General features: G+C 40.5%; 1 protein-coding gene across 10 annotated transcripts in view; it reads right to left on the reverse strand.

Annotated features, from left to right (window-relative positions):
- The window catches only part of ptprt (protein tyrosine phosphatase receptor type T), a 427,933-nt gene that overhangs the window by 159,794 nt on the left and 252,373 nt on the right, over positions 1-15,766 (reverse strand). For all 10 annotated transcript variants that reach the window (XM_075460193.1, XM_075460191.1, XM_075460192.1 and 7 more), the window contains exon 14: positions 10,793-11,069. In XM_075460193.1, the coding sequence (XP_075316308.1) occupies positions 10,793-11,069 (277 nt within the window). The remainder of the gene's footprint in view (positions 1-10,792; positions 11,070-15,766) is intronic.

Raw genomic sequence — 15,766 nt, forward strand, 5'->3', positions numbered from 1 at the left:
GGCTTCTACATAAAAACTACAGAAAGATGCTGATGTTAAAAGTGTGTTTGCACAACAAATGTTATGGCACTTTCATTCATATGGCAGCACATTTAAAATAAAACTAAATGCTAAAAGCTATACACTACTTTTGGATTCATTTTTGGATTTTGAGTACAAATGTGATTAATCGTGATTAATCAGGGAAATGGCGTGATTAATTAGATTAGAATTTTTAATCGTTGCCCAGCTCCAGTCTTGATACATAAAGCCATAGAACTGAGGGAGGGTGTCCTTTAAATTGAGCTTATTCATACAACACACACACACTCCACTCTTATTCTTCATCATCAATGAAATCATAAGACCGTGTAATTAGATCTCATGTGCTCCTATTTCACATGCACATGTGAACACTGATAACATGCGGATCAATACGCTGCACAGTTGTTGGTGTTTAACAGACATTTCCTTCTTCTTTTTTACCTTTATTGTTTTCATTTAACATTTCTAAATATATTTAATTATGTGTTTTCATTGAAGTGTGTGGGCTTTTAAAAAAGGTACGTAACTCGAATTTTATCAATCTCCCGACAGCAAATGATTCTATCAGAACCAGCGTGGGTCACGGTTCTATCAACCTCTGGATGGATGCCTCACAATTCTGGGCTTCACCCACTCCTGTCCCTCTCCGTCTGATGGGCTGTCACCACCTAAAGTGGCGACGGCTTTCTTTTATACCTGCTCCTTTCAATCCTTCACTGCTCCCGTCTTTTCCTCTTTTCTTCCCTCTATGATGTGCCGTCACCAGTAAGTGTACCTATCTCACACACTTGTCACACAGATATTGGCCGTCATCACATGTCAGCCCATTTGTCTTCATCAAAGACGATGACGGCTACAGCGGCTGCCAACACGGACACCCATCACCTCAGCATTAGAACAAAATCACACCAAAAGCACTAGGACTTGCACTTCTATTTTACCCCTAAATTGAGGCTTTTCGGGTATTTCTACAAATTAAAGCAAGAAATAACTGAAGCCGTTTTAAGAGGGAAAAGGCTCTGCGAAGCCTGTGTTTTTCAGGGTAAAGCTGGACTTTTCTGAAAGGTTTCTCAGAGGAATGGAATTCACAAGGTGCGTTTTTAATTGATAATCGAGTATAGGAAGAACTAAATCATTCAAACAGCAGCTGGTTGATGGTCAGAAACGTTAAGAGTCCGCATTCTTTGGGCGACTCTCATCGTTTCAAGCAGCTGCTTAGTGAGGCCTGCATGGTTTTCTAGATAAAAGCCAACAATCAACTGGTGTGACTCTTATCACCGATCGGTAATATGGAGCACATGACTAAAATTTTTAATCGTTGCCCAGCCCTACTATTTTGTATAATGTGACCCCCTGGTATTGCATTGTATTATATTAATGTTCTGTGTACTCAATGTTCGTTGCTCATTGTAACGTCTGACTTTTCAATAAAGTTTGTTTTAAATAAATAAAAACTTGTGGCTGAAAAATGTATACTTTATTGGGAAATACTTACTGCATCGGTAAAATTGCTCAGCCCTACTAAATGCAATAAACCCAGTACTGCTTGTAACTCCAAACATCAGCATACCTTTATTCTCCATCTTTATATCTTGGTACGTTTGGTCCAAAGAATATGGAGGAGAAATGCCAGTGGATGATTGATGTAATAGGAGCATCTCTCCAGAAGACTAAACACACCTGCTCCTGCTGTGTCTGTCTGACAAATGGCTGACTAAAACACCGTCTGCCTATCTGCTTTATAGTCTTCCTCATACGATTGCGCGCAATTGGATGCAGGAAACACACTCATAAAAACCTTCAGCTGTTAATGGCTTGTTTGTGCGGTATGCTCTTTGGTAAATACGGAAATAAAGGCGGTAAATACAACGCAAATACTTGGAGCGACTCCATACTTCCACAATTTTCACTAATTAATGTAAAAAAATTAAAAATCAATTGCCGTAAATCCTGTAAAATCAGAGTTTTGGGGGATATTGATAGATTGATTGATAGATTTTTATTTTCGAAGATGTATAAAAAAGAAAATGTATGTAACTATTTGTACATACAAAAGAAAGAAAAAGAGAAATAAAAAAAATTAAAAAATTAAATCACATTAAGTGCTAATACATAACAAAACACAGCACATTGTTCGAAAAGGAATGGGAAGAAGTACAATACTTTTTTTAGTTTCCCACCGCTTTTTAACTACTCTTCAGTATGTAAATATTGTAACTACAATACACCTATATAAATATGCCATATATACACTTGCTAAATATCTAAATAAATATATAATCACAAAAATAAATATATAATTCCCCCCATTACACTTCTGATGAACCTTCACAGGATTTCACCGAAGATTTGAAGAGGCAGTCGCTTGATGCCCTTAGCCTAAAAGACCCAAACCAACCTATGTGAGGACTGGCCACGATACGCACTGCTGCGTTCTGTTGACTTATGGTCTCTGGGTCCTCGGCTCCCTTCAGGAATCAACTCCCCCAACCAGGCCGGGGCCTGTTCAGTCATCACTCACACATTGTATTTCCTCTTATCGACAATCCCCTAAAAGGACACTGTAAGCTTTTCTAAGATAGTGTAAGAGGTTATTGATTTTTTTTCTTTAATTTGTCCCCAGAAGATACATAGAAACAGGAAGAGACAGTAAAGAATTATACTCAAAGTATGTAAAAAAAGAAGTGACGATAAAAGAATAATAGTAATAATAAAAAGAAAACTTTCTCAGCCAATTCCATCAAGAATAATAAATATCTGACAAAGGGGGACCACTGGAAGAAGATCAATAATAAGCATGTTTTACGTGACATTATAAAAACACTAATTACACTCATACCAGACTTTTGAATGTTGGTCCATGTACGACCAAAAGTCTGTCAAAACCGGACTAACACACCCAGATAAAGAGGCTGAGGATCAAATCATTCCGCATTTATACTCTAAACTAGACTAAAATGGACCCAAGTGTAAAGTAATCCAGCTGAATTCCCAATAAAGCTGCTCTCATTCACATATTTTCTGTTTTTCTGAAAGCTGAAAATCAGCCCATTAAGACTACGTGTCGACTCACTTAAAGCATTTGCGAGGCGGTCGCTCTGCTCAAATAAAATCCTGATTTCTATAACCACAGCGTAAATCTGACGAAATCACCAGTCGAGTAGCTTAAAGACAACATCTGTGCAGGGAATTCAGCTACGCTTCCATGTGCGATTATCTTCCACAGAGGAAGTTAGAGGCTGCAGTGTGTAAAACGGTCAAATAACTCGATTCCACTCTATGCATGTATACAGGGATAAGAACAAGTCAAGTTGTAATTGTAGCTCAACTCAACTGTGTCGACTGTCTTGTGATTTCTAAAAACTGGCCCAATATCATGTCTATCTACCACCAATTCATAGGTGCCCTTTTTCTAGCTTAACAGTCACTGCGAACGGAAGCGCCGCCTCGTCTTAGCTTACGGAAGGGAAGCTATTAGCCAGGGAAGGTATTGGCCAGGGAAGGTATTGGCCAGCGAAGGTATTGGCCAGCGAAGGTATTGGCCAGCGAAGGTATTGGCCAGGGAAGGTATTGGCCAGGGAAGGTATTGGCCAGCGAAGGTATTGGCCAGGGAAGGTATTGTCCAGGGAAGGTATTGTCCAGGGAAGGTATTGGCCAGGGAAGGTATTGGCTAGGGAAGGTATTGGCCAGCGAAGGTATTGGCCAGGGAAGGTATTGGCCAGGGAAGGTATTGGCCAGGGAAGGTATTGGCCAGGTAAGCTATTAGCCAGGGAAGCTATTAGCCAGGGAAGGTATTAGCCAGGGAAGATATTAGCCAGGGAAGGTATTAGCCAGGGAAGATATTAGCCAGGGAAGGTATTAGCTAGGGAAGGTATTGGCCAGGGAAGCTATTAGCCAGGGAAGCTATTAGCCAGGGAAGCTATTAGCCAGAGAAGCTATTTGTTCGTTTTGTTCTGGGCACCGTTTTTTTTGCTCCCTCAAAGTTTTGCTTAAGCTCTTTCTTGTATTAAAAGGTTCAAACAACTAACAAGAAATCCGACTGTCACAAATACGCACAAACACCTCTATGAATCTGAACAAATTTATCAGCACCTGCCAGCGAACCAAAGATATGTGCCTTCCCAACCAACGGACACACACAATAAAACTGCTTTTAGGGATTTTGTTGTCATCTGAGTGCATCTTGATTGACACCGACTGTCAGTTGGTGAAATCTCTTGCCGAGACCTCCAAAACTGGCACTCTGTGGCCTGTAGGGTGGGGGTGTGTGTGTGTGTGTGAGAGAGTGAATGACACTGATTGGCAGGGCACCTTAGCCAACCTTTCAAGGCTTTTTTATTTGTCAAAAAAAAAGGTGTCTGGCAGCATTTTTCATAGAGCAGAAGGTATGTTTCTCCATGTATGCCACTGTCTCCTTCTGTTTTGTGCCATTTCTTGGCCCATTTGTCCCTGTCTGCTTCATCCTCTTCAGTTTTTCCTATTTACTCCTCTATTCAAAATACTTTTTCTGTCCTCCATTTCCTCTGATATTTCATCTATTTAAACTGATGCTCTCATCTGTTTTAATGAGTAAGAAGTGAGTTTCTTTCTGCTCTAAACTCAATCGTGCCATTTAATGTTGTCATAGGGCTATAAACCATTGTAATTAAATAAAAACCATGACTGTAAAACCAAAATCTGTGACTATACCAAACCAAATAAAAGTCTGGATCACAAGACTGTGGTACATTATAGTCTTTTGCTATTAAATATGACACTACTGTCGTAATCACTTTGCTTAGTTTTTAACGGTTTTCATTTGGGGGCACAAAAGATGACGACATAGAAAATATCTCTGTTTACATATCTTTTATACTGTACGCTGCTGCAACACAATAATTTCCCAAATTGGGATGAATAACGTATTTATCTATCTATCTATCTATCTATGCTAAACCAGTTAAATCTCCTTACTTCAATTGAACCTTCATAGCTTTTTTTTTTACCCCCCATTGAATAGTATAATGCAACTACACAAAGTACAGTACAGCTCGTGGTTTTCCCCTACTGGTAGCACCATCTGATCATAATAGGTGCTACCTGTGACTCCCAACAGGTAATCTTGGTCTAAATATAAGCGTATTATAAGCGTGATTCTTTGTGTGTGGTTTGGAACCCAGGACGAGCTTCCACTGTTGTGGATAAAAGGTGGCTCAGTGGTCCAAGAAAGAAAGATGAGCTTCAGTTATTCTCACTGGGACAAATATTAATGACAGTAACTTTGGATGCATTTTCCTTCCATTCTGCTCTTTCTTTTAGCCTTTTTTTTTGCTCCTGCTTCTCTGACAAATCAGGCAACTCCATCTCCTTGCAATTACAGTTATTATAACTGATGTTTTTCCTTCCAATCACACTATTGTGACAAAAATAACTCCTGGGTGGATTGTGCTCGTAGGCGAGACGAGTTTCAGTATCCGTGGGTTGTGGCAGTATCACAGGGAGGGGCTCGGAGTGGGCGGCCAGACTCCCAACACTGCGACACCAGAGACAAGAGCTCATGTCTAACTTCGGTTTGAGGTTATGTTTAAGCAGCAAAAGCCCACCGTGTAAAAGTCTTTGCTTTTTTTTCGTCTATCAAACCGCATCATAATATTTCCGCTCCGTCTTTTCTCACTTATCTCACTTTTCCCCCGTTGGCTTCAATCTTTGCCTCCGGTATTATATCGTCTTCACTCCGTTTAGACCTTTATTCCCCAAACCACAATCATTCCTTATCCCAAATTCCCAAATCACTCCCGCTCTTACTTACAGCCTGAGGCACTTTACTCTGGTGGGTTTGTGTGTGTGTGTGGTTGTGTGACATCACAAAACATCGAGGGAGACGTTTAGATTGCCATTGGTGAGGAGTTTTAATGTGCTTAGTGCCGAAAAACTGGTACGATGATGTGAGATGAGAGGGTGGCATCAGACTGATTTGATCCCAGAGGGGGGAGGAAAATGGAGAGAGTGGGAGGAAAACAATTAGGAAGAGGGGAAAACAGGTAGTAGTATAACAAGAGGGGATACTTGGCTGATAAAGAAATAAGTGGGGTTGATTGAGTTAGTAAAGGAGGTTGGGATCAAAAAAGGAAGGACAAGTAAAAACCTAGAGAAATACCCAGTGAGAGGGATTTGGTTAATAAAAGACAAAAGAAACAGTGGAAGGTTTGAGATAAGATGAGAATAATAGGTGAAAACCTAGAGATATACCCAAAGTGAGAGGGATTTGGTTAATAAAAGACAAAAGAAACAGTGGAAGGTTTGAGATAAGATGAGAATAATAAGTAAAAACCTAGAGATATACCCAACGTGAGAGGGATTTGGTTAATAAAAGACAAAAGAAACAGTGGAAGGTTTGAGATAAGATGAGAATAATAGGTGAAAACCTAGAGATATACCCAGTGAGAGGGATTTGGTTAATAAAAGACAAAAGAAACAGTGGAAGGTTTGAGATAAGAGGAGAATAATAGGTAAAAACCTAGAGATATACCCAAAGTGAGAGGGATTTGGTTAATAAAAGACAAAAGAAACAGTGGAAGGTTTGAGATAAGAGGAGAATAATAGGTAAAAACCTAGAGATATACCCAAAGTGAGAGGGATTTGGTTAATAAAAGACAAAAGAAACAGTGGAAGGTTTGAGATAAGAGGAGAATAATAGGTAAAAACCTAGAGATATACCCAAAGTGAGAGGGATTTGGTTAATAAAAGACAAAAGAAACAGTGGAAGGTTTGAGATAAGAGGAGAATAATAGGTAAAAACCTAGAGATATACCCAAAGTGAGAGGGATTTGGGTAATAAAAGACAAAAGAAAGGAAATAAATAGAGTAGTGGGCAACATAATAAGGATTGAAGCTTTAAATGAGAGGAAAGAAGTGACAGACTAAGATGTGATATTATGGGAAAAAGGAAAATTTGATGGGAGAAATTATGAGAAAGGGAAATTAGACGTTAAAAACATGTAACTGGCTTTTTTCAGTTAGAAGAAGACGAAGCAAAGACAGAGGAAAGCAGACGTGGGCAACAAAAACACGAAGAGTGGGTGGAATGAGAGAACAATTCCTTCTAAACGTTCTCCAGGGAGACGGTGACAGAAAATTAAAGGAGAGGAAGGAGACACATTCTCCTTGATGGACAGGTGGATCTCATGAGTGGGATTATCCAAGAAGAGGAAACACACTTTCATCCATGGGATCAAACTAACAGAAACCAACCGAGTCCTCTAAAATGTAAATTAGGGGTTTGTGTTCGATACGAGACATCTGCCACTGCAGAAAAAAGTGACACCTACTCTTAAAAAAAAATTACTGACGGCAAAGAAATTAGACGAATCAAAGCGCTTTGTGAGAAATGCAGATAAACACAAATCCTTGACTGACTAAATATCACCTATAATTCCTATTTCAGCTGTAAATAATGAAGAAGTTAAAACAAACCGTTTGAATAGCGTCTCTTCCTGTTTATGCTCGGAATGGACACAGCTGAAGAAGAAGAATCCCCAAGCACTCGTTTATCTTCTTTATTTCGTTCCCTGCTGCACAGTTTGGAGCTCGAAGACGCAATACAAGCAGGTTTGAAAACACTCGTTACCTGCTGAAACATCGTCTTTTGACTATATTTTTTCAGCTTTTTGAGGGACTTTAGTCAACTGTGGTTGTTTTGAATGCACGATACAAACAAACTTTGACCTAAATTCACAGATCGGCTAACATTCTGGTCATAGCAACATGTAAGAGGCATCTGTCGCAAAGCAGTAAAGTGTTTTTTTTTTTAGACCTTTCCATGACTGTTAGCCTGAACTAGTTGAAACCTCTGCGTTATCTGATCTTTATTTCATCTCTTATCTCTTTTCACTGACAAGAAACTTTAGAGGGACATAAAAAAGGTGTGTTCATTTGTCTTTGTACGATGTCTGGTTTAGGACTTTTGAAAATTGGCGCTTTATTGGTGTTTTTGCCATTTGTGTGGACGTAAATTCAAAATGGCAGCCAAAAAAAACCCCATTGGACATTAGTTGACCCGGGCAACGAGCACAAATCTTAAGTAGACACCTTAAGGGTCCCAAAAAAAAATTTCGTCTCAGGGACATTGGGACCCCTACTAGACTAACATGTTTGATTTCATTCACTTTGTATTAATTACATATTTAGAATTCAGTTTCCATTAAAATCTTTAATGTTTATATGAACCTAGAAAAAAAAAAAAAAAAAAAAAAAAAAAAAAAAAAAAAAAAAATCACAAACCATTTCTATTTCGAATAAAGCAGAATACATTAACATATTCATGAGCTTGTAGGAGTGTGTGTGAATGCCCAACTTCTTCATCAAATCATCTGGGATACGGTCGCTGCACAGGTCCACTTGCTTTTATATTTACTTTTCACCAGCACACCCACAATTTTCCACTCCATGATCCAAACAAACCTCATTCTGATTGGATTGACCGAGATCCAATCAAATATGAACACACGTGCACGAGCGGCGTGCACAAGCAAAAAGCACTATAAATGCATACTCATCCGGCTGTTCAGTCATGCAAGAATCCCCTCACTCACACCCACTTGCACACAGTCCTTTCTTTAACGGGAGTGCATTGTGGGAAATCTGCCTCCCAGAGGAGGATATTACATCACGACATTGGCCGGCTCACCGGGTCTCGCTCTCCAAACCGAGTTACCGTGGTTACGGCAGTGGAAAATTAAAAACAACTCCTCGCAGGAGTTTGGGGTATTTTGGAAATTCAAAAAGCAGAAGAGCTTTGGAGTTGTGAAAGGCTTTATAAAAAGGGGGTGGACGGGTGGAGGGGGTGGTGTTGTAGTGGCAGACAGCAGGAGGCACCAACAGATGCATTCTGGTCCAGGAGAGACTTTTCTTCTGTTATGACTAGGTCTGGGTGAGTTAACTCGTTATTTTTGCGTTAATTCGTTAATTATTTAACGCAGATAAATATATTTATCGCGCATTAACGCATTTTTTTATTTTTATTTTTTAATTTCTTGGGGGGCTTTTGTGCCTTTAATGGATAGGGAAGTTCAGAGAGACAGGAAGCAGGGGGCAGAGAGAGGGGGAACAACATGCAGCAGCCCTGTTTTATTATTTATGTTAATATTGTAAAAGTCTGTTGCTGTCTGCTGCGGAACCGGAAAAGATAGTAATCGGCGGATCCACCAAACATGGAGAAGGGTACGGAACTTTTACTCGGCCATTTTCATTTTTAAGGATTTTTTTGACATTGGGCCCTTGATTTCACATTATAACATGATGTTCTACTCACCCCTGCTTGTTGTTGGTCATTTGGAGCTGTTCCGAAGATATTCGCGAGGCGTCTGGCTGCTCTCTTGAGATATTCGGCCATGAAACGGTTTCCTATGGGCAAGCTTATACAGGCACAAACTATGCTGTTTATAATTTATTAATTACTGTACACTAGCACTGATAACGTGGAGGTGCGTCGCTTACTTAAAAAAATCCGGGTTACTAATTTTGAATTTTAGCCGAATGAATAAATAGGCAGCAGGTCTGTGGGCTGTCTGTGGCAGTAGCACGACGAGGACGTCAGTAACACCCACTTTACGACAAAAAAAAAATCAAAATTACAATAACCCGGATTTTTTTAAGTAAGCGACGCACCTCCACATTATCAGTGCTAGTGTAGAGTAATTAATAAATTATAAACAGCATAGTTTGTGCCTGTATAAGCTTGCCCATAGGAAACCGTTTCATGGCCGAATATCTCAAGAGAGCAGCCAGACGCCTCGCGAATATCTTCGGAACAGCTCCAAATGTTCAACAACACGCAGGGGTGAGTAGAACATCATGTTATAATGTGAAATCAAGGGCCCAATGTCAAAAAACCGGTCTTATCCTTTAAGTTCTTCCAGACGGCGAAGTCGACAGAACCAAAGTCATCTGTAAACTCTGCCAAGTTGAATTGTCTTCTCAGCGTAGTAGTTCCAGTCTAAAATATCACTTAAAGGCAAACACACAACTGATAGCAGCAAGTCATTCAAGGAAACAGACAGTGGAGCGAGGCTTCTACATAAAAACTACAGAAAGATGCTGATGTTAAAAGTGTGTTTGCACAACAAATGTTATGGCACTTTCATTCATATGGCAGCACATTTAAAATAAAACTAAATGCTAAAAGCTAAACACTACTTTTGGATTCATTTTTGGATTTTCCATACAAATGCGATTAATCAGGGAAATCATGTGATTAATTAGATTAAAAATTTTAATCGTTGCCCAGCCCTAGTTATGACCCAAAGCAACTTTTAATTTTCCCTGTTGACGGGCATTCAAACAGCTGCTGCTTTACATTTAAAACCCCCAGCAGCCATCAAAGACTTTTAAAGTGGGAACAATGGATTATCTCTCCCTTAAGATCAGCCGACACTTTGAGCTGAGAGAGCAAGAATTCTTTTCTTTTAGTTTCCACTGTTGATTTAAACGTTTTTTTTTTTTTTTAAGTTCCGTCAGCCCAGATGAAAGGTGATAAAGCTCCGTCTGTTCACCTTGAAAGTGAATTGTAGACTAATTGGGTGATAGAATCTGGCTAAAAGTCTGCCACAGTGTTTTTAAAGTACACCCTGGGGGCAGGAAAAGTCAGAAAATGTTCTAATTACATCAGATATAAGCTTTCAGGAAGAAAAGTGGACATGTTTAAACTGTTTCATGGCTAAATAACAATACCTCTTTCCCCAATTCATCTCATGGAGCTAAATGACCCCTAAAAAAAATCTTGGAGACTCACCCCATTGGCTCTGCTCATGGCCTGGTAGTAGATGCTGTAGCTCTTTGCAGGCGACAGCGGTGGATTCCAGAAACCACCGTAGCTCTTGTTGTCCCCGACCGTGAAGGGCTGCACCACCGTGAGGCTGGACGGCGGCAGCTCGGCGGCGATGTAGTACGCCGAGTCCAAGACGGAGGCGTTGCGGAAGCTGACGGGCGCAGAAAAACACTCGGGAGCTTCAGAGGCGGCGCGGCGAGTTTTAGATTTGCGCTCCTCCTTCACGACGAGCTGGTAAGAGCTGCAAAAACGGTACGGAAAAAAGGTTTTCTTAAAAGATGCCGTATCTGTTAACCTTTTTATCTCCTTTCAGAGGTGGCAAACCTTTTGCCCTAAACCTAACCACTCTGAACCCTTTAAGTGAGTCCTCTTTGGCTATAAAGGCTTATTTATGGCCTTGCCTTGAGCTTTAGCCTAAAAACCTAACCTTTCCGAGCTCCCTTAAGTGAGTCCTCTTTGGCTATAAAGGCTTATTCATGGCCTTGCCTTGACCTTTTGTCCTAAACCTAACCACCCTGAACCCCTTAAGTGAGTCCTCTTTGGCTATAACGGCTTCAGATTCAGATTTAACAGGGAAATTTCAAGGTTTGAATCAACACAGTCGAGACAGATGCTGTGAAATGGAGCATGTTACATACAAATGAGTGCGTTTGGCATCCCCGTGATGCCACTTTAAGAGTTTTAATCTCAAAAGTGCTTTATATAATTTGGCAACAAATTAAAAGTTAGCCAGAGAGAGCTGAGAACTATAAAGAATCCTTAGAGAAATGCAGGGGAGGATCATTTCTTCCAGAGGTCACTTGGAAGAACAAGTTGGATGTTTTTTTGGAAGCAAACTTCTTAAGTACCCAACAGATCATGCATTGTGCCGACTCAGCAACGCGGTATGAATCAAACATAAGTGTGTGAAAGGATTTACTTCAGCAGGTTAGCTTCATTGTATTAGCTTCAGCAGGTGTGTCTATGCTTGTGTGTATTCAAACACGCGTGTAAATATGTGTTTTATACACTCAAATGGAGGTTCGTGTGTCTGTCTTTGCGTTTCCATTATGCTCTGAAAGGCTTTAGTGGTTGAGGGCTCCTTCAGCGGTCAGGACAAACGCAGCGGCCCTCTGCAATTACCTCCATCCTCCACGCCAAGAACTCACTTCACAATTATATGCAATTAGGGAAATGTATGTTTCTGTGAAGGGGGAGCCGCAGCCAATTATCCCCAGTTCCCGTTTGGCAGCTTTCATAAAAAATAATTGCTGATGACCAAAGATGAGTCTCTCCTGCACTCTTGATGTCACTCTCTTTGCCATTTCTGCCTTTCTGGCCAAATATCCATTCCAAATTAATGGCTTTCACAGGCTGCACAATGATCCTAATATATGGAGAAAAGAACCAACCCCGTGTGTGCGTATGTTTTCAAACATACGTGTCTGTTATTGTGCTTCTTCTTTGTGATATTTACAACCTTTGCTAAAAGTTTCAGAAACTAAAGATATTTTACTTTATTCCAGTTGTTTTGGATATATTTAGGCTGTAATTAGCGTCTCCAGTGACATTTTTCATGCAAAGTGATGCGGGAGAATGTTCCGCCTTTGATACCGTTGACCATCGCGACCATACTCGACAGGCTGAGATGCTGGGTAGGTGTACTGGGGTCAGCTTTTGGGTGGTTACTGTCATATTTATCTGAATGATCATCATCTGTGGCTGCTTCTAAGTACAGGTCCTCTTCCACTCTCCTGTCGACGGTGTGCCACAGGGTTCCATTTTGGGGCCTTTACGGTTTCGGTCGTCTGCTGCCTTTGAGCTCTTTTTAAGAACATTTCCTATCACAGCAATGCGGATGACATACAGTTATACAGCTCTCTTAATCTTGCATTGATGCTTAGACTCTATCATGTCAAATCTCTGGTTCGCTCTTGGTTTTATCACTTAAGAAATATTGCAAAGTGAAGTCTCACTGCGTCACTCTGAACTGGGAATTGTTATTCATGCATTTATTTCATCACGCATTTATTTCATCACGTCTGAATTATTGTAACTCTTTGTTCACTTGTTCAGAACGTTGCTGAGAGGCTTCAAACTAAATCCTCTAAGCAGAGGTGGGTAGTAACGGGTTACATTTACTCCATTACATTTACTTGAGTAAGTTTTTGAAAAAAACTATACTTCCAGGAGTAGTTTTAAACCACTATACTGTTTACTTTTACTTGAGTAGATTTGTGCAGAAGAAACTGTCCTCTTACTCATTAGGCTACAATGAGCTGGTTACTTTTCTTCTTACCTCTTTGGTATTCTACGCCTCATTATTTTTATCCCCCCGCGTACGCCTCATTTTAATGTTTTATTCTGACAGAGAGAGAGAGACTTCCACCAAAGGCTCTACCACCTGACTGTGTCCCACCAATCAGACGTAGCCGTGCAGTCTGGTCACGTGACCATACTCAATCTCAGCGGCCGGACGGGTTAGCTTTAGCATTAGCAGTCGTAGCAAACAAACAAAGAAACAGATGAAAAATGTCAGAATCAACGGTGGGAAATGAAAACACAGACGAGGCCTCATACTGAAAGCATGTTTACCTTACAAAGAGTGAGAAACAGCAGCTACATTATGTGTCTTCTGTGTCAACCAAAACAAACGCACATTTCAGCAGAAACTCAACATCTAACTTGAGGAAACATGTAGCGGTAAGTTTCCTAAATACATTGTCCCCCCCCCATGGATAGGTGAATGTTTGTTTTTAGGTTACATATGGGTTACATATGTTTTAAACATTTCCTAAGTAATTATTTGGATGACTACTTTTTACTTTTACTTGAGTCATATTATTCTGAAGTAACGGTACTTTTACTTGAGTACAATTTTTTGGCTACTCTACCCACCTCTGCCTCTAAGTATCCACGTGTCACACCGTTGCCAATTCGGCTGCACTGCCTCCCATTAACTTCAGAGTCCACCTTACTGGTTTTAGACTTTTAGAGCTCTGCAGGACAGAGGCCAGCACACTTCAGAGTACTTTTTACCTCCATGCATCCCCAGCAGGTTGCTGAGGTCATGTGATCAGGGCCTGCATCACAAAAGGCTGAGAAGGAGACAGGGCTTTTTTCATCTCCCTCTGAAAAGCAGCTAAATCTCAACTTTTTATACTTGATTTTTGGTTATTTTTTTGTTGTTATGCTCTAACATTTTGTTGTAAAGCACTTGGTGATTTTAATACCAGGTTTGGGGTCACTGATTTCATATCTAGCTCTACTTTTAATATGTTGAACTATTAAAGTGTATCTCAAACTAAATCTGTCCATCGACAGCCACTGTTCACCTTTTCAGATTCATGTGGTTGTGTGCACGCTTGCATTAGAGTGTGTACATGTTGAGAGTGCACGTCACAGCTGCTCCTCTCAGCTTTGCCATTTTGGGAAAACATTTCTTATCTGAGCTCCTGAGCATCAGGTGTCCAAATAAAACATAAAACACAATTTCAGCAAAAGAGTTTGCGTGCATATTAACCAGCAGATGACTTTTCCCTCAGTGTACATCTGTTGACTCATAAGACATCATATACTTGCACAAAACACAAATAAGAAAACACATTAAGGTGCTCATCTCGGGCTGATAAAGAGAGATAATCTAAAAGAAGATATATTCGCCATGTGTTAGTGGTTAATGGTGATGTATAGCATGGGATTCACAGAAATTAACACTAAACCACCGACCCACAGTCAAATTGCACAATTCCATTTCCCCGAGTCCAAATTGAAGTGATGTATATGCTCGACGCAGTCTGGTAGTAGCTGTTATTTCCCTAAAGGCAAGCGAGAATAATGTTCTCCCATATGACAATTAAATGGATGAGATCACATGTTCAAAGTGAACTTTTAATTAAAAAACACGCTGGTTGGAAATGTGAGAGAAGCAGAAGAAGTAAATCAGCTGGGTTTTGTTTTAAACAAGTGAGTACAGTGAGCTGCCGGCTGGAAGGATTGAAGCTCGAGTGTGTTTGATAAAGTTACGCTAAAGAGACATGACTGGCTGCCATTAACCGGCTGCGTAAGAGCGTCTAAGAGTCTGCTTATGAACTACGAGGAACAGTTTCTGCACATGAAAGTCTGCTTGATGTAAGCCGGATAAGAGGATGAGATGAGGGTGACTTCATAGCACTTTATTTCCTGGTAAAGAGACGGCAGAAAACAACAGGCTTCTCCTGCTCGGCTACCAGGATCATAAGTCCGCTCCAGATGTTGAAAAGACTGATGGCGCAGCGGATGGCTGCCCCGGTACTGCGCTTGCTGGTAATGTTGTGCGTGTGTTTTTTGCATGATTGTGTACGCTAACCCCATCATTTTCAGTAGGGATGAGCTCTTAACATTTAGGCAGCTCATTTTGGATATTTTTGGCCAACCCCAGGTGGCAGCCCCCCAAAGAAGGAGGGCTGAGAAGGTTTGGTTTGCTAAACTGGACACCACTTATCCAAAAAGGGCTAAATGAGAAAAGCTTCAGATAGTCCTAATTTTCATTTAGTCGAGTACTCTCGAGTACGACTGAATCCCCTTACGCTTGAACTCTTTTTCTAACCCTAACCTCCTTGAACCCGCATGTCGGAATCCTCTTTTAACTCAGGCCCTTGCCCGGCCTGTTACCTAAACCTAACCACTCTGAACCCCTTAAGTGAGTCCTCTTTGGCTATAAAGGCTTATCTATGGCCTTGCCTTGACCTTTTGCCCTAAACCTAACCAAACCCACAAATGGGGCAACCCTCCTCTCAAGGTGACAGAGGAAACCCTGGTTATTGTTTAAAACTGTAATGGGCCTCAACCCTAAAAGAAAAGGGCAATTTTCCAGCACCACTTAAGGTGGTGTGATTAAAAATAACAATATATACAAATGTACATATTGGCACCATTATCACTGGTAACAGATTTTCTGTAACATTTCCACGCAGTTAT

Source organism: Odontesthes bonariensis, chromosome 3 (genome assembly GCF_027942865.1).
Source record: "Odontesthes bonariensis isolate fOdoBon6 chromosome 3, fOdoBon6.hap1, whole genome shotgun sequence".
NCBI lineage: Eukaryota > Metazoa > Chordata > Actinopteri > Atheriniformes > Atherinopsidae > Odontesthes > Odontesthes bonariensis.